The sequence below is a fragment of the Orcinus orca genome, chromosome 2, assembly GCF_937001465.1.
Source record: "Orcinus orca chromosome 2, mOrcOrc1.1, whole genome shotgun sequence".
In the NCBI taxonomy this organism is placed as follows: Eukaryota; Metazoa; Chordata; class Mammalia; order Artiodactyla; family Delphinidae; genus Orcinus; species Orcinus orca.
Window position 1 is genome coordinate 164945182 of NC_064560.1, and position 19253 is coordinate 164964434.

The 19253-nt window shown below is 44.8% G+C and overlaps 2 protein-coding genes across 2 annotated transcripts in view; both read right to left on the reverse strand.

Annotated features, from left to right (window-relative positions):
- SPTB (spectrin beta, erythrocytic) overlaps positions 1-9595 on the reverse strand; it is a 125338-nt gene extending 115743 nt beyond the window's left edge. The window contains exon 1 of the mRNA XM_049706363.1: positions 9456-9595. The gene's annotated coding sequence lies outside the window, so the exon portion shown is untranslated. The remainder of the gene's footprint in view (positions 1-9455) is intronic.
- Positions 9596-17977: 8382 nt separating this feature from the next.
- LOC101276971 (retinal rod rhodopsin-sensitive cGMP 3',5'-cyclic phosphodiesterase subunit delta-like) lies at positions 17978-18972 on the reverse strand. The gene has a single exon (XM_033435550.2). The coding sequence runs from the start codon at positions 18926-18928 to the stop codon at positions 18479-18481; it is 450 nt and encodes a 149-aa protein (XP_033291441.1). The 5' UTR covers positions 18929-18972; the 3' UTR covers positions 17978-18478.
- Between the last annotated feature and the right edge of the window lie 281 nt (positions 18973-19253).

A 19253-nucleotide genomic window follows, 5' to 3' on the forward strand; every position in this document is an offset into this window, starting at 1 on the left:
CATAGAGACAGAAAGTAGAGTGGGGGTTGCCAGGTGCTGTGGAGTGTTAGTGGGAGTTAGTGCTCAGTGGGCACAGAGTTTGAGTTTTGGAAGATGAAAAATGTTCTGGGGCTTCCCTGGTGGCGCAGTGGTTGAGAGTCCGCCTGCCGATGCAGGGGACACGGGTTCACGCCCCGGTCTGGGAAGATCCCACATGCCGTGGAGCAGCTGGGCCCGTGAGCCATGGCCGCTGAGCCTGCCCGTCCGGAGCCTGTGCTCCGCAACGGGAGAGGCCACAACAGTGAGAGGCCCGCGTACCGCGAAAAAAAAAAAAAAAAAAAAGTTCTGGACATGGCAGTGATGATGTGGCTACACAACAATGAGCACATACTTATGCCACTGAACTGAGCACTTCAAATAGTTAAAAAGGAAACTTTTATGTTACATATACTTATCATAATTTAAAACAATTTTTAAAACTCGAATGGTTGCCATGCTCATTAAATGCCTGTTCTTCATCACTTAGAGGCAAATAAAAACACCCCGTTTCTGACATTTAGATGCAATGCCATCTGAGGAAGGGACAAGAGACTGAGGCCAGGCGTATCAGAAAGTTCTTTATCCAAAGGAGCAGCGTCCAGTTACCATTCCCTGGGAATGGACATCTTTGTAAACCACTAAGAAGGTGGCCTTTTTGGCAGCCATCATCTGACAAGTTTTAATTAAAATAATCCCCGTGTAACAGCATCACCCCGCTAGGGAATGACTGTCAAAGTGCACATTCCAAAAATTACTAGTTGAACTTCTATGTGCAAAAGCATTAGGCCGAGCTTTATGCAAGACCTGTGACTGCAATTCTTAAATCAGTTCTTGCTCTTAAGAAGTGTCTAGTTGAACAAATAATAGACACAAGAAAAGTTAAATGACAATAAAAGAAGTCTATGATTATGTTCAATTAAGTAGTATTTGTAACTAGTCCTTTAACAAACTTGGAGAAGGGAGAGATGACTGGGGGCTGGAGTGTTCCAGGAAGACTGATGCAAAAGACTCTGGGAGAAATGTTCAGGACTCAGTAAGTAGAAGCAGATGACCCTGGTTCAAGTAGTGCGTTTGTGATGGGAAGTGGTAAGAGAGAAGGGTAGAAAGAGATGGGAGCCAGATTACAATAGCTTTTAAAAAGTCATTTTCTGAGTTTGGATTTCCACCTCTACCCACAGAGGAACCACTGTAGGTTTCTGAGAAGGGGCACTGTATGTTGAACACGATGTTCCCATGTGCGGTGGCTTTGTAGAGGGAGAACCTTAATTGGTAGAAAGTTGGATTCCAGCCCATTGAAGTGTATACCTGAGGGCCACTGAGTCACAAAAAATGAAACCAAACACATGCTTTTGTTAGGTTAAAGTTAGGACTTTAAAATGTGTCAGGCCATATGCTTATAGATGCACTGAATTTTTCTTGAAGGATACACAGGAAACTGCTGACATTGGTAACTTTTTAGGAGTAGGACTGGAGGTAGGGGAAGGAAGACTTTGACTTTTCATTGTGTACCTTGTAAAATGTGGATACACTTCTCAACCATGTGCATGAATTCATTTTATAATTTTAAAAGTTCTTTTAAAAATGACAACCAGATAGTGTTAAAAAGTGGGCTCTAATCAGCAAATTCAAGACATTTCTAATTACAAAAATTGACATGTATCTCAATCTTGTTTGTACCATATCTTTTTTTTTTTTGCGGTACGCAGGCCTCTCACTGTTGTGGCCTCTCCTGTTGCAGAGCACAGGCTCCGGACGCGCAGGCTCAGCGGCCATGGCTCACGGGCCCAGCCGCTCCGCGGCATGTGGGATCTTCCCGGACCGGGGACAAACCCGCGTCCCCTGCATCGGCAGGCGGACCCTCAACCACTGCACTACTAGGGAAGCCCTGTACCATATCTTAATCTCTATCACATATAGTGAGATGTTGTGAGAATGACCTAAAAGTAATGGAACAAAGCACAAAGAACTAACTCCACATCTGAGGCTTTACCTCAAAACAAACACATGAGCCACTCATAATAAAACACCTTTTTGGTGTATCTGCCTGAGTCTATTCCAAATGAACTCCCCAATGAAAACAAAAATCAAAAATAGTAGCCCACAGCGTATTTGATAAGACATATCCCCATCTCAGTAAGTGGCTTTTTCATCCTTCTAGTAGCTCAGAGCAAAACCAGTTGAATCATCCTTGACTTATTCTTTTTCTCCCATCTTCTATATCCAAGTTCCATCAACTCTACCTTAAAGATTTATCCAGAAGCCAGCTGCATGTCACCAAACCTACCACCCTCACCCTGGTCCACCATCTCTACCTGGACCACTTACAGTAGCTTTCATTCCACTCCCTGCTTCCACTCTTGTCCCATACAATCAATCTTCCACAGGACAGCCAGAAAGATCCTCCTAAAATGCCAATCTGAAGAAGTCACTCCCCTGCCCACAACTTCCTGTGACTTCCTGTCATATGGCTAAGACCCAAAGTTGTCGCCTGGCCTCAAAGCCTGCATGATCCAGACCCAGTTTCCTCCCCAACATCACATCCTGTGCTCCCCGCTGGCTCCCAACACGCCAGTCACACTGGCTTCCTGCCCACTCCTTGGACACAGCAGCGACCCCATCTTTGGGCCTTCATCTCAACCAATTCAGGTTGAGAGATTCACTCAACCTGAATCTCTTCCCCCAAACGTCCCTGTTCCCCCACCTCGCTTCATTTGTGTCTCTAGTCAAATGAAAACTCAGCAGAGAGGCCTTTCCCAGCCATCCTACATCAACTTCTAGAACCACCTCCCTCTCTTTCCCTTTGCACTATTTTTTCTTTATATCACCTGAAAGTATGATAGATACTCATCTGTCATCTGTCGTTGTTTAGTACCCGCCTCACCCAACTAGAATGTGCTCCATGATGTCAGACTTTTTTTTTTTTACCATCTTCACTGCTATATCCCCTAGGCCTAGAATATGCCTGGCAAATAAATGAGAGCTCAATAAATATTTGTTGAAGACTGAAGTAAGCACAAATCAAGGCACCCAAGATCACTGGACAAAAAGAGGTTTTTGAAGCCCCAAATGAGGCATATGCATAACAATGCCCAGTAAATTTGGGGTAAGAGAATGAAAAACCCAAAACATCAACTGACAGCCATATAAGCCCATTGCTTATCTACAGCATGCTGGGAATCCACATGTATGCTTGACATTAAGTCATACTTTGCAACATCATCTCTGTACAGGCTGGAGGGCCATCCTTAAGGTTTTGTGTCTAAAGAGTAAATACGGTAACAACTTTCCTCCTCCCTTTTTCCAGGACCAATGAACTTAGACTGAAAATTCTGCTGAAGAAAGAAAGCAATCACTGTCTCACCCAGAAGGCCCAGAATATTCAATTATTCCATGGAGAAGGTCTAGACAAAGCCCCAGCCTTGGAACTAGGAAACTGGGTCAAAGTCAAGTTCTACTACAAATTCAGGAACCTTGGGCAAATCATTGTATGTTTCTGATCCTGTTTCTTTGACTATAAAGCAGGAATGATGACATGTTCCCTGTTTCTTCACATGCTCATTGTAGAATAAAATGAGATGATGCACTTATCAAGGCCTCCTGAAAACTAAGTGGACCACACATCATGTGTGGTCATCAACCTGTACTGGCTGATCTCTAGTTCACATTCCCTTCTCTTTTGCTGGTAAGCTTTGTCTAAACAAGGATCTGATCAGGTCCCTCCCCTGCTCAAAACATTCACTGATTTCAGCTTGAACCTTCAATGGTTCAAACTTCTTCACAAACTGAACCCAAACCATTTTTAGGGTCACACCTTCAGCCCATTCCTGTGCTGTGGCCTGTACTCCAACCACAGAGAACTACTCCTCATTCCCTAATCTAATCATGATCTATTGCATGTCTATGCCAGGCTATGTGCCTAGGGCCCCACCCTCACCCATCCTCCCTTCTTCCATCAGGAAAATCCTAGACACTCTCCAGCCTGAATCAGATGCTTCCCCCTGTGGGCTTTTTCTCAGGCGCCCTGAGAAAAATCAGGGTGCCCTGAATCACTGCTTGTTTGCAAGTCCTTTCTCCCACCAGACCAGTGGGTCTCCATCGGATGTTGTGTGTCCTCAACATATAACAGGGTAATGCATACAGTAGGTGGCCAGTGTCTGTTCTTTCAGAATATGGCTCTCTCAGGCCTCTCCAGCTCAGGCTCCCTATGACTTATGGCTTGGAGTAAGTGTTATGAAAGGTCTTTTCTTACTCTTCTACCCCTGAGGAAATATTCTGGAAGGTGAAGCTGATTGAAGACTCCTAGGAGGCTTCTAGAAACAGGCAAGAACTGAGCAGAGGGACAGAATGAAGCTAGTGGCCTCTTTCCAGTCCTCATAAGTTATGTATTTAAGGTGTGCTTAATTTTATTTGAGGTGCTTTGAATTCGCTAGTGAGACACACCCATATTTAAGTCTGGTATAAATGGAAATGGTTTTCAACTTATTCATTTTCAGGATTATCCAAGTTTCTCCCTTTCATGCTGGAGGAAACTCTTTTATTTATTTATTTATGGCTGAGTTGGGTCTTTGTTGCTGCACGTGGGCTTTCTCTAGTTGCTGCGAGCGGGGGCTACTCTTCGCTGTGGTGTGCGGGCTTCTCATTGTGGCAGCTTCCCTTGTTGCAGAGCACGGGCTCTAGGTGCGCGGGTTTCAGTAGTTGTGGCAGGCAGGCTCAGTAGTTGTGGCTCGCGGGCTCTAGAGAGCAGGCCCAGTAGCTGTGGCACACTGGCTTAGTTGCTCCACAGCATGTGGGATCTTCCCGGACCAGGGCTCGAACCCGTGTCCCCTGCATTGGTTAAGGTGGATTCTTAACCACTGTGCCACCAGAGAAGCCCCTGGAGGAAACTCTTGAATTGACTATAATTCAAAGGAATCATTGTTCTTTAGCTGTCAAGGTGCCCTGTTATTCTTTTCATAAATATCCTGGATGATCTGATCCCAGTTCAATGCAAACTCTATTTTTTTTTTCCTAGCCCTGTACCTTTTCAGTTGCTAAATTTACAGCATTAAAATGAAAGGAAGAAAGGAAGCCCCACTTTTGCCCCCACTGCTAACATGATATATGTCTGGATTTTAATTGCCCTTGTAATTATACTCTTGGCCGGGTCTCCACAGGTATAATGTAGAAATTAAACATTACGGCACAGCCTGAAAAGGCCTCGTTGAGGTACGAAGACACGACGGCTTTGTAATATCTCCAGCCATCAGGAGAAGGAAAGAGAAAGATGAAAAGGAGGCCTGGGAATGTCATAAGCTAGCTAGCAATCCACTGAAGAAGCATTTTCTGTCTATGACTACCTCGAAGACTGTGTGAGCTGGAAGGCTGCGAATCCCCTGGTGGTTTGATAGTCAGCTAAGGCGAGATGAAAATGGAAGAACGTGGATTGCTTGACTGTGAGTTAAGAAATAAGCACAGCAACAAAGGGAAATATGCTATGAGATTTTCTAAATATTTACCAAGGGGAGTTGACAATTCAGTGAGTGGAGCCAGACCTGACAGTGAGCTCTCCTGACTGCCTCCGACACCTTCCCTCGATCACCATCTCCATCTCTAAAAACAGGTGATCCTCACCTCTGGGGTTGTCAGAGGAAAAACCGTCTCTCTGTGATAACCCGGTAAATGCTCCGTGATGATCTTAGCACACAGACCACTGCATTTACTCTTCCTCCCCAGATTTCTTATCTAAAGTAGACGAGTAACCAAACAGCAGTCTGTAAAACACTGAGTCAATATAAACTACGTTTAAGGTAAAATACTTCTTTCCACAGTAATTTTCAACTAGTGATATAGCCACGTGATTTCAGAACCCAGTATCCCTGAACCTCCCTGCCAGTCCTCATTCCAAAGTCAAATTTCTCATCAGCCCACAGCAGTTATTTTCATTCTTGATCTTCCCAAGTCAATTGATAATTGTTAATCTGCAGGTCAAGGTTATTAATTTTTTTAAATTATTTTTTTATTTAAAAAAATTATGAAGAAATGTACTTTATATCACTTTAAACTTCCCACTGGTTATGTTTCCTACCATTTCAGGTCTTGAATGGAGAGTATAATTTTGCTTTTGAATTTGAAACTTGGAATAATATACTTCAAGAGCAATTTAGTGACTGGGCTTAGATTAAAACAGGTATTTGACGGTCCCAATAATTCCCTAAAGTCTTTTCCTTCTCCATTGCTCCAGAACTGCTACATAATTATCTGTCTTAAAATCTGTATTGTCTCAAGATACCTGTTGTGTAAAAATGCATACATCTGTACACCTAACAGGCAATGGGGAGGTTATGGAACAGTTTAGAGTTGAATACTCCTAATGTCTTCTCTCCTATCTCCAATACCTTTTTAAGATTTCACTAGGATGAAAGTATTGGATATTAAAATATATCCTCTCACAATCTCCCTCAAAGGAAAGAAAATGTCAGTGGCTTAATATTAGGCAGAACTTCAGGAAATAAACCCAATACTGGCCTTGAGAGAGAGAGACAGGAAAGAAATGGTCTAGAATGGTGAGAAGCATGGAAGGCACGTACCACCACTGCACATAATTGACCAGGTAAATTACAGTTCGGTCTCACCTTTAAGCAAGTAGCTACGCAAATAGAAGGCTAGACTCAATGACTTCCAAGGTCCCTTCCCAGTTCAATAACGTTTGTCTCATGAATTTTTTATAGTCATCCTCCGTCCTATCACGCTGTCCCCATGCATCATCAAGCCCTCCTGGCCAATTCCACGACTGAAAGGAAAATCTGTTTTCAAAAAATCCATGCTTTGACTACTGCCAAAATTACAGTTCTGTCCTTGAAACAATGACCTGCACATAATGGGCATGGGTAAGTACCTCTGAGCAAGGAAGTGTCCAATACCTTTAGCAATATTTTTAAAGCTTCTTTGATATAGGCAGAATTATTACCTGAGGCCTTGAGAGTGAAAGATTGTGAAGCTAAGAGACAATCCTATAACCAAACTTTCCAATTTATACTTCTATATCCCCTGCTGACTTCTGAACCTTAAAAGAGGGTGGAACTGAACAGGTGAGTTTGAATCCCAGCCTCACCTCTCATCAACTGAGTGATGTGAGGGAAATTACTTAATCTCCTTGAACCTGTTTCCTCACTTGTAAAATGTTGATTATATGAGCTACCTTGAAGAGTAATTGTGACAACTGAATAGGACAATACAAAGAAAACACTGAGCATTCATTTACTCATTCCCTCATTCATTCAACAAAGATTAACTGAGTGTGCACCACCAGCCAGGCACCAGGCTAGGCACTGGTATGTAAAAGACAGAAAAAGAAAGAAAGAAAGAAAGAAAGCTACTGTTATTTTTATTTACCAAAAACAAGCCTGTTTCCAGAACTGTGGCAGAACCATCAGATTCTGACTCTACTTCAAAACTTTCATTCACAGCTAGTTTGCCTAAAATAGTCATTTTTAGTTTGTCATATAGGAGAGTCTGCCTCCTGCCACACGTTTACCTACTCCGAAGCTAACCATCTAGCAGGTATTTTGCTAAAAGACACCTTCAGAACACTTGGGAGAAGCAATGACCAGAGCAAAAAGTGGTATCCCAGCTCTCAGCTGGGCAAGCCACTCAGGAAAACTTGATACGCCTGTGCTACAAGGCCCATCCCTGGATGCCTGGGAGGTTTGGGGTGCTTTCAATTCCATGAACAGACTGTCTTCTGAGAATTGGGGATTAACAGGACTGGCTCATCCCCAATCATTGTGACTGGACCACCGATAAAGAGAAGGGCAACAGCTAAGGGGGTCTAAAGGCCATGTGTTTGTAATGTAGGGCTTATGTCTTTCAGCTGTACTTTATGCTAGGATTTGATAAAGTTCTGTATAAATGACCCACATCTGAGGAGTCAGTTAGCTTCAAGGCTGGTGGGCTCTTCTTCAGTGTGAGCCTCATATTCCTTTTTCTAACTAGCCCACAGCCTCTGGGCAAGTACAAGCCTAGCTGTGTTGGGTACTGAGCATTCAGTACACTTAAACATTTTGCACTTCCAAAAAAGAGTTTCCCAAGACACTCTGGAATCCACGGCTCCTAGCAAAAGAGTTAAAGTCTGATACTGGAATAGGAAATGACCTGCCCTAGGTCATAGGATCAGAGGGTGGTCAAAGAAGGAATTCTAGAATAAAATTTGGTACCATCTTTGAAATTAAGAATCGGTTAGTGGATAGTACAGAGGTGCCTAAATTTTTTTGATTTGCACACTCCTCTCATTCAAGAGCCGCCTGAATCACTTCCCTTAGGAATTCAAGTATAGGTCGTGACTAACTCAAGGCTATGGACTTTGCAAGGCTGCCTGCTACCTGGAAGTGACAGCCTAGCCTCTCCTCACAGGAGTTCTGGTGCAAAAACACTGTCACTATATATCCACCACCCACCCACCCCCCTCCACCATCTGATGCATACAAAACTGTGGTTTCTTTTCATTTTCCTTCAGTGATTTAAGCGTGTTACTATTAACTCCTGGTGCCTCTAATTCCTCACTGAAAATAGTGGTTTGGATATTAATAGGCTGTAAATCAAGACCCTACCTGGGGCTCGTTGTCACGGAAACGGTACTCAAGCCTGCCGCTACTTCCCCACCTTTGGACGTCTGGGCGAATTGGTGGGAGTTGGGGATTGTTTTAAAGCTCCTGTTATTTCTCCCACTTTCTGCTATTTCTCAAGGCCAAGTTGTCGGAGAAAGAGGAACCCGTGAGGCAAGGGAGAGTAGAGTGGACCGTAGCAGCTTGGAGAAGCGCAACTCTTTGGGAGAGGAAGGGTGGGGGTCCTTGCAGGATGGCTTGGGGCACGCTGATCTCTCCTTCTTGGGGCTGCACCCGGCCACTCTCCGCGTCGTTCCCAACACTCGGGGACCCGGTCCCTCCGCCGCCCTGTCCTCCCTGCCTGGGCGCAGGGCTGCCGGGGAGCGCGCTGACAAGTTCCCCAGAAGAGAATCTGAGCGGCCCCAGGGCTGAGGAACCCGGCAGAGAGGGCAGCGCGGAGGTCCGACAGGCTTGAAGCAGAACCCTCTTCGTCCCCACGCCGGGGTCCTGGAGGAGGCAGCCCGGGACCAGAACACGCACCCCCCTCACCGCCCTCCCAGCGCCCCCAGGCGACGCTCCAGGATCCGGCTCTCCAAAGCAAGCGCCCAGCTTGCCAAGCGCCGCCGAAGCCCACGAGGATTCCCGCGCCCCGGGGCGATAGCTGCCGCAGCCGCCAGGGCCTCCCACGGGCTCTACGCCCGGCACCCAGGGCTGGGTCCCCACCCGGTCCCCTGGGCCCCGTGCGTCACGCGCCCCCTGGGCCCAGCGCCTCCGCTGCGCTCGCGCCGCGCGCCCCTGCCTCGCGCCTCCGCACCCGCACCCAGCTCCCTCTGGCCGCCGGGCCCTCCCGGGACTCACCTGCGCTGGGGCTGTAGCGGCGGCCACCCCGAGCCCGGGGGTGGCAGCGGCGGCGGCGCAGGGGGAGGAGGGCAGCGCAGGGCTCCTGGCACAGCGGCCGCCGGACGCCTGGTGCTGCCGAGCCGCGGACCCGCCCAGAGATATAAATAACATTATCTGAGGAGGGACATTCCTGCCGGGGGACATCGCTGCTGCCGGGACCAGATAGTCCCGCGGCGGGGGCGGGGAGGCGGGGCCGCAGCCTCCCGCAGAGCCAGGCCCAGCCCCCGCCTTCCCCACCCACTCCCGCACCTGCCAATCAGCCTCCAAGCCCGGGGCCACCTGCCCGGCCTCCGCCCGGCTCCCCGGGCCGGCCTCCGCCCCCTCCGGACTACATGAGCCCGAGCCGCCAGAGGCCAGAGCCGGCCGCAGCGCCCCCATAGCTGCTCACCGCCCCTCACCGCGCGCTACCCCGAGCCCCCTGCAGCGGGGAAAGGATTTGGCTTTGCAGCTCCGGCCTAATTCGTTCGCCCAGAGCGGCGAGTCTGGCCACGAACATGAGCCCTCCAGTCTTTCCCGCCCTGCGTCCCCACTGTATACAGTCAGGTTTTTAAAATATATTAAAAGACACGCTTAGGCCATAGGGTAGGCAAAGCTGGCGCCCCGGCAGTGCGCCCCCGCTGCGGCGGATTTGGGAGGGACAGATTGTTCCCGGGGGCTGCTGTGTTAGAGAGCGTCCTCCGGGGCTTCTCCTGGATGGTAGTAAGAACAGACGCTGGGAGGGCTCGGGTGGGCACTGGGCCCGAGACCCGCGCCCCCAGCCTGAGGGCTCGGTGTCTCCGTTTCTGTTTGCAAACCTGGTGTGGTCCAGGCGGACCGGGCAATGCTGGCGGGGCGCAGCCCGCAGTCCCATGGCTCGCGCGTTACAGGGACTGTAATCAACAGGCAAGCTGCCACCCCAGCCCACCGACACCTCCTGGCCAGACCCGGTTTCCAGGCGAGCGGACGCTTCCGCACGCTGGGTGGGGTGGGATGCTGTAGGCCAGAGAAAACACTAGAACCGATGGTGCCAGAGAGGAAAAACAAAGCATCTCCGAGTCACCTCGGGAGAGAGACACAGAAGTGGCAGCTTGCAAGGCTGTCCACTTTCTTGACTTTCTTACTATACAAGGTCATTGTTCAGTAAGGCTTGGTGGTACACCTTGCTGCAACTTTCATCTCTTTCCTCCATCAGCCGTGCTGAGACAATCTCTCACCAGACATCAGCCCAGGTAATCTCAGGTGTTTTGGAGATGACAGTGGAGATTTAAAGCGCAAAGATGAGAAAAGAGTTTTAACTTTGGTGATGCCTGGTGTTCTTAACAACGAAACAGTCTTACACCTGAGTTATTTGCTTGGGAGTATAATTATGCTGCTTTCCAGGATTCACCAGGAAAAGGGTGTTTAAGTGCCAGATGTGCATGCTTAGTTTATATATTGAACATATGCAAAGATACTTCACTTCCTGCTGCAGTCACACCTCTTTTGAGAGTGGGCATTTAGACATTGAGATGTGCTAAGTGGCGCAAACTCCACAGATGTTACAAAGCCACAGAACTCTCCACACTACCACCTTGTTGTCTGGGCCCTTATTAAGCTCAATTTCCCAAGACACACTAGTAATAGAGGGAAGATAATAGAAGAATATTTGTGGTCAACCCATTAGATTAGCAGTGAGCCACCCTTCCCCCTTTCTGATAGCATTTAAGAATCCATTTGTTTTTTTACTGAGTTAGAAACAACAAGGTCTTTTTCATTTAAAAATTAAGAACCAAATTCTGGCAAGGAAAACTCAAGAAAAACAGGCCAACTTCAAAGGCTGAGACTATCATATAGCTCAAGTAGAAATCTTTGTTCTATTTTTGAAATAAAAAAATGGAGAGAAATTATGTATTTGTGTTTTTAAAAAGCCTTGTGTGGATAAAGTTATTAAATAAATTCATGATACCCTAGAATTGCAGCTCTGCAGCTACATAATTATATACTACATGAAACAGACAATTCCTTAGCTTTAGGGCTCTGAACTGAAGAGTTGTACACATATATTTCTTTGTAGCCTTAAAATTTATAATTTTCAACCACGAGAAAAAATTAATATGGTAAAAACACCAAATCAGTGGACAGATTACCCCAGGATTTTACAAACCTGTTCAGCTGCTTTAGTTATTTCCACTTTAGCTGAAATCTAAATAATTCAATACAACCTCATTTGCTACAGAGCCTGTTATCCTGACAGCATCCCCACATGCTTTACAGCTAATTGAGTTACAGTGAAATGATAAATTAGGACTGAGGGAGAGAGGAAGTTTGGAAGTACAGAGGAAAAGGGTATTGTCAAATAAGGAGGGAGGAAAATGGCAGATCCCAGGGAGTGGGAATGAGAAACTGGGGAGAGTGAAATAGGTAAGAAGGAAAAGCTCATACAAGGGTTCATATTTGAAGTCATTGCTGTGGGCAGCAGGGATTAATTCTGCAGGGACTTCCTGAGAAGAGTTCATAAAGCCTCCCTGAATTGTCTGTCAGAAAGGTGGGAAATCGGTCCTCATCCTGGGTGGGCAAGGGACTGCCCCCCTAAGCTCCTATTCCATGTTGACAGCCCACACTTCCAAGCTACCAAGCAAGCTCCTAACTGGCGATCTGCAGTTCTAGGGCCAGAGAGAAGGTGTGCATTTGAAACTGGATGCTGTCAGACAGGAACTGGGGCTTCTACTTAACCAGGAAGTGAGAGGAAGCCCTCGCAGAACTGTCAACCCAGCTCCAGCTAAAATCAATAGGTGAGAAGTGGATATAAGTCAGGACATTAGAGGAATCTGACACAAGAAGGAACTTTCATTTTCTATTTCTATATTCTCTGAGTTTTTCACATTGAGCTTGTATTATCTGATAATTAATTAGAGATAGTAAAGAAAATAATAAGTAGAGATTGGGTCAAGATGGTGGGTTGAGCCCATGCATTTACCTTCTCTTCCATCCTAAATCTCATAAAAAGATATGTCTTAAAGAGAATAGAAATCTAACAGCACAGGGAAATAAGAAAAAAATGTGATCAATTTTCCAGGAATTTTTAGGAAATCCTGAAATATAGAAGAGAGAGGCAGGACCTGATCTAGACAAAAACAAAGTTAGAGGAAATCAAAACAGGTTCAGGAGAAGGAATGGTTTAGGGAAATTCCAAGCAAGAGTCAAAGGATACAAGAGGAGGTGGGGAGTGGGGAACCTAGGATAGAATAATTCATTGAGGAGTCCCCTCCCCTGCTGGCCTTAAGTACCAAATGTTTGCCTGTGGGATAAAGTTAGCGGGGATCCCGGGACCAGTGGGGCAGAGCCCAAGTATACACTGACCGCTAGAAGTAATAGGGAACTTTCACTCTCTCTGGATAGCATGTTGTGCCCTTCCTTCACAGTTCCTGAAGACAGGCTATGATTAACAGAACAGACAGGCAAGCCGATCCTCAAATAAAAGATGATTGGACAATCAAAATCACCAAAGATTTCGTCAGCGGAGGGGAACCAATATCATGAAGGAAAAGCACCAAACACAACTAACAAAGAAGTAATATCAGAGGAAACTAAGTTAATAAAGAAAACAGAAGATAAAATTTAAATGAATTTAAATTTTATTCAGCAAGATTTGAAAGGATATTGTATCCAAGAAAAATAATCAGTGAGAAAACGTAGAGATTTAAAAAGTAGTTTCTGAAGTTTAAAATTCATTAGCTGATCAGCAGAACTGATCAAGTTAAGAGCAGATTAGTGGAAACAGAAATTCTCCCCAAACACAGGGCAAAAAACAAGGAGATGGAAAGTTTGTGAGAATCGTTGAAAGTCATGGAGGTGAGAGCCTCAAGTTCCAATATCTGTTCCAATAGAAGTTACAAAAGGAGAGAAAAGAGAGAGCAGATGAGATGATAATAAGGAGAAAGTAGAATAAAATTTCTCAGAGTTGAAGAAAAATATGAATTTTCAGATTCAATAGAAGCAGTTTAAAGCAGGATAAAGATTTTAAAATACAGTTTACAGTTTTATGTACAGTTTAAAGCTTATGATTTGATTCTAAGACCCAAGAACTTGAAAAAATTAAATCATAAACCAAAAATAGAGACTAGACTAGCTTCCTGTGCCTTGAATTAAATTAATCCTACAAACTATTTTTACTGAATCACAGAACCAGTTATTTGTTTGAAATTTTAAGACTACTGTGACTTAGAAATGAACATGTATCAGAAAGCTACTTAAAAACAGAGATACCAAACCAAATAAACCCAACCCTACCCAATGTTCCCCTCATTCAAATGTCTGCTAACAATGGAAAAATCGAGAACTCATGGTTATGAACAGAAAACTTTGAAATAGTGCCTAGAGCTCAAAAAATATTAGTTCCCTTCATCTTTACCTTGTCACCAAGAGATGCATTTCATAAAACTAAACTGAAATTTCTGTTCCATTTCTGGGAACATCTAGGGGAACCACAGTCTCCACAACTTCCAAAGACAAAGCAGCAGGAGGACCCATTTGAAAAGCCCACCATTTACAATATAGAGGCATTGAGGACAAAGGAATAAACTTCACCTTCAGATGCCTCAAACAGAATGGTCCTTGCAAGGAATCTGAAAACTGGCAGTGAGTGTGTAAATACCAAACTGACCTCCCTATAAAGGAGCAAGTGACACCAATTTCAAATTTCCATCCACCGATAATGGAAAGGAGCAGAAGAGCAAGACTTACATCCTGTCATCCACCAGAGCATGGAAGCACTAAACAGGCTTTGGAATAAATGGGCATCTTTCCTTCTATAGCTGTGCCTGAGCTTTCCAGGATTAGATTTTCCATTACCTAAGAGATGTGAGCTCGTGCAGATGTAATAGCAGGCTTATACTGGGGTGTGATGATAAACTGGTGTCTGAAGGCACTTATGTTCTGCTGCAGGTGCCTTGTTCAGGCTGTATTAGTTTGAGTGGGCTTCCATGACAAATACCACAGACTGGGTGGCTTAAACAACAAAATTAGTTTTCTCACAGTTCTGGAGGCTAGAAGTCCGAGATCAAGTTACCGGCAGGGTTGTTTCTTCTGAGGCCCCTCTCTTTGGCTTATAGATGGCCATGTTTTCCCTCTGTCTTCACATGGTCTTTCCTTTGTGTGTCTGTGTCCTAATCTCCTCTTGTGAGGACACTAGTCATATTGGATTAGGGCCAGCCACATGATTTCATTTTACCTTAATTACCTCTTTAAAGGCTCTCTCTCCAAATCTGGTCACTTTCCGAGGTACTTGGGGCTAGCATTTTAACATATGAATTTGGAGTGCAGGCCATTCAGTCCATAACCCAGGCCTCATCTTTTCTCACATGAATTTCTTCTTATAAATCTCCTAACTGCTGTCCCATTCTCCAGTTTCACTCTCCTTCAATTCTTCCCCCACATAGTAGCCAAAGTACACTTTCTAAAAAAGAAATCTGATCACTCCACTACTTTAAATCATCGAATGGCCCCCTGTTGCTTTCGGGATACAGTTTTAAGTTTCCCAGCACTTAGCACAGCCCCTGACACGCAAGATGTACTTAAGAAAGGCCTGATGAGTAAGTGAGTTAATAAGTGAATTAATGAACAAATAAATCATGCAAACTAAAAGAGAGTTGCAGTTCTGGAGGCCAACCAAAGAAGTAGGTAATTGAAAGTCATTTCTAGTTGGCTTAAAAATATATATTTGTGGGCTTCCTTGGTGGCGCAAGTGGTTGAGAGTCCGCCTGCCGATGCAGGGGACACGGGTTCGTGCCCCGGTCTGGGAAGATCCCACATGCCGCAGAGCGGCTAGGCCTGTGAGCCATGGCCGCTGAGCCTGCGCGTCCAGAGCCTGTGCTCCACAACGGGAGAGGCCACAACAGTGAGAGACCCGCATACCACACACACACACAAAAATATATATATATATTTGTGACTCTTTACAGGAGAATCACTTTCCTATTTATGTTTGAGTACATTTATTTAAATAAATTCACATTCCCGGAGACATAATTGGCAATATTTGTGTCTGCATTTCACCAGCTCCTCGGCCACCTTGGCACATTCATACCTAACTTACTGTCTGTGGATGAGAAATGAAGTCAATTAAGTAGGTTTTATGTTCACACCCACTATCAAGTTCACCTGCCGTCTTCCAATGTTTCATTCATAATGAGGTACAGCAAATACAATAGTGATGGTTCAGCTCTGTGGACTTTGTCTCTGTTTGCTCCACCCTCTCAGTGCCGTTTTCAGACTTCATCCTGGGGCAGTGGCCCCACTCCAAACCCCACGCTCCAGTATGCCAAAGCCTTGAGCACGTAGGATTAAGAACGTAGGAAGGTGGATCAAAAAGCATTACAAGCAGTGAGTTGGTGTTGACATTAACACTCTGTCTTGAGTACTCCACAGAGTGGATAGTCTGTATGTGAATAATCAAAAGTGTCTAAACCTGAAACCTTTGTTCTCTTCTTTTATAAATATTTATCAAGCCAGGAACTCAAATCAAGGAGAGAAAATATAATTTAAAACTCGAGTTTGTTAACAAGGAACAACAGCTAGAGTGCTAACAATTCAACCAATTAAACAATTTTGTGTTTGTGTGATAATTACTGCCAGCATAAATGATCTTGTTAATTGCTTTAATTTGTTAGCAGTTTCCAAACTTACAATTTTTTTTTCATAGTATTAACCAAAACCTTTGGGAAATTTTCAATAAAATTTGGAAAGATACTGCCATGAAAGATTCCATTACCTCTGCAAATTCATCTCATTTTCTATTCTGTGGGATATTTCTGCAGCTGCTCAACTTCTGTTGAATATTTCTTGAATGCTTTAAAGACTACAAGAGATTCAAACATGATTTATTCTGTAGAGTAACTGGTTCTTATCAAAAACACCATTCTTCATGTTCCTCTGTGTATGGCAAATTTTATTTTTAAAAGATTTATCATTTTCTTTTTGCCAAATGCCATATAATCATTTTTATTCAATTTCATGAAGTAAATTGCTATCATTATCCTTATTGCCAGATAAAGAAACCAAGAAACTCAGAGTTCAAGTAATTGTCCAAAAATCACATAGAACTCCAAATCCCTTCCTTATGAAAGAGTTATTTATCTAGGAAGCAGTATCTTGTGGGGTTTTTTTTAATATAAATTAATTATTTTTGGCTGCGTTGGGTCTTCGTTGCTGCGTGCGGGCTTTCTCTAGTTGCAGCAATGGAGGCTACTCTTCATTGTGGTGCGCGGGCTTCTCATTGCAGTGGCTTGTCTTTGTTGTGGTACACGGGCTCTAGGGGCATGGGCTTCAGTAGTTGTGGTGCACGCGCTCAGTAATTGTGGCTCGCGGGCTCTAGAGCACAGGCTCAGTTGTTGTGGCAGGAGGATTTAGTTGCTACATGGCATGTGGGATCTTCCCAGACCAGGGCTCGAACCCGTGTCCTCTGCATTGGCAGGCGGATTCTTAACCACTATGCCACCAGGGAAGTCCCTCTCATGGGTTTTTAAATTAACAGATCCCATGATATTTAATGTAGATGATCTACATTATAGACTAATTTTTTAAGTCAATAATTAGATCAAGAATTTAGCCCCCAATTATGCTGAGTGTGTACAAGTAACAACTCAGTGCTGCTAGTTCTATTCCATCATCATCTTAATCATCAAAATACACTTAATTGGGCTTCCCTGGTGGCGCAGTGGTTGAGAGTCCGCCTGCCGATGCAGGGGACACGGGTTCGTGCCCCGGTCCGGGAAGATCCCACATGCCATGGAGCGGCTGGGCCCGTGAGCCGTGGCCGCTGAGCCTGCACGTCCGGAGCCTGTGCTCCGCAACGGGAGAGGCCACAGCAGTGAGAGGCCCGCGTACCGCAAAAAAAAAAAAAAAAAAAAAAAAAAAAAATACACTTAATTAAGCATCTAGCTCCGGACCTTCCATAGCAGAAACTGAAATAAGCCAAAGCTTTAGACCCTTCTTTTGGAAGTGTTTCAAAGCTGTGAGTGAGCATCAGTATTCTGTTACAGACCCCAACTACTGCCTAAACCTATTTCTCAACTCCCACTCCTCACGTCTACTAAATATGACCAGAAATTGAAGTAAGAGCTTGTCACATACGATTTCAAGTACTTGAGGTATTCCCTGACCTCATTCTAAAGATTTAATATATTATATATATATACATATATATATAAATCTTTTAACTTATTGCATAACTAACAACAAATATTAAAATGCAAATAACCCTGGGAAGAGTTAAGTTTTAAGACACAGGCTTTTGGCTACTGGAGTAAAAATAGTCAGTGCCACTTAGTGACATTTTAATAGCCAAGCAATTTTTTAGAAAGATGGTAGTAGGGTAGACTGAAAAGATTAATAGATGTAAAGTCAGAAGACCTGGCTTCTACTCCCCTTTATCCTCTCTATGCCTTTCTTTTTCTTCCACAAAATGATGGCATTGAACTAGCTAGTCTCTAAGGACTCCTTCAGCTCTAGTTTTCTATTTTTTTTTATTATTTTAACTCATATGTTTTAATTCACTATGTAACAATAATATCACAGTCTATTTTACAAGTTAAATGTATGAGAATGTATGAAATAGAAATGGTAGGAAAAAACTAAACGTGGGTCAGGAACTTGAATTTTCCCAAAACCAGGGGCCAAAGGAAGATGTGTTGCCTGCAGGGCCCAAGAAGGAGGCAGGGAGGGTGACGGGAACAGCTTGTGGTATGTGTTTGTCCCCGTGTCTACTCCAAGAAGGAGTTGAGGCATGCCCTCTGCCCTGGTCTGGGATTGGGAGTTTAATCTGGTCAATTGAAGATGGTGGCTTGAGAGAAAAAAGCCATCTGGTACCTACACAGAGCTGGTCCCCTGGTGGCCGCAGGTGGGTTTTGCCGTAGAGGGAATTAGAGGTGGAAGTGTCAAAAATCAAATGTATAGAGGAAAAAAGTAAACAGTTTCCTCCTTCCCCCTAAAAAAATGAATTCTTGAAATGCACACATATTCTTCTCTCAAATGTAGAAAAGTCTCACTCTGGATGTGCTTACAAGAAGATCGTTGTCAAAAAACTTTGTTTCTATAACACTTCCAGTTAGCACGCTTGCTGGCATCATCTGGGACTCGGGCGCTGCCTCTATCAGGGACTGCCGGGTGTTTGTGGAGTTAGGGATCACAGAGCCAAACTCGAAGAACCATTCTTCTAGGCATTGCCCTTTGAAGTAAACTTTTTGTTCCAGGTGGACTTTTTCCATTTGCTCCGCTGAAGAGAAGTTCAATTCTCGAGACGCTGCCTTGCACTTGAGGATTTTCTTGGGAACACGGGCTTCATGCTCCACTCCAGGGCCTGACAGGTCTTCTTTTCCTTGCCAAAGTATCTTCCCTGTCTCAGCATCCTGAAGGTTCATCCAATTTAGTTTGAAGCCCCTCAGGATCTCCCTGGCCCGCTCGCCCTTGGTTGACATGATGCGGCGGCCGCTGACTGCGGCTCTCCCACGTTGGCCCGGCGGAGCCTTGTAGACTGTGCCCAGGAGCTGAGGTCTGAGCCGCAGCCCCGCCTGCAGACCTCGGGCGAGCAGCGGCAGCGCCCAGACCTGGACCGGCCTCTTTCCCCTCAGCTCCGGCTCCTGATCCCTTCTCCTTCCTAGCTTTCTATTATTTTACACTTACAGCAAGAACATACTAGATGTTTGTTACAATAATGTTCTTTAAAAGGAAAAATTGGAAATTAGTTCAACATTCATCACAATGGAACTGATGAAATCAAGTATAGTGGGTAGACACACGTAT

What these genes read in the sequence shown, in the direction of transcription:
- LOC101276971 (XM_033435550.2), bottom strand. Translation starts at nt 18,928, where the DNA reads ATGTCAACCAAGGGCGAGCGGGCCAGGGAGATCCTGAGGGGCTTCAAA.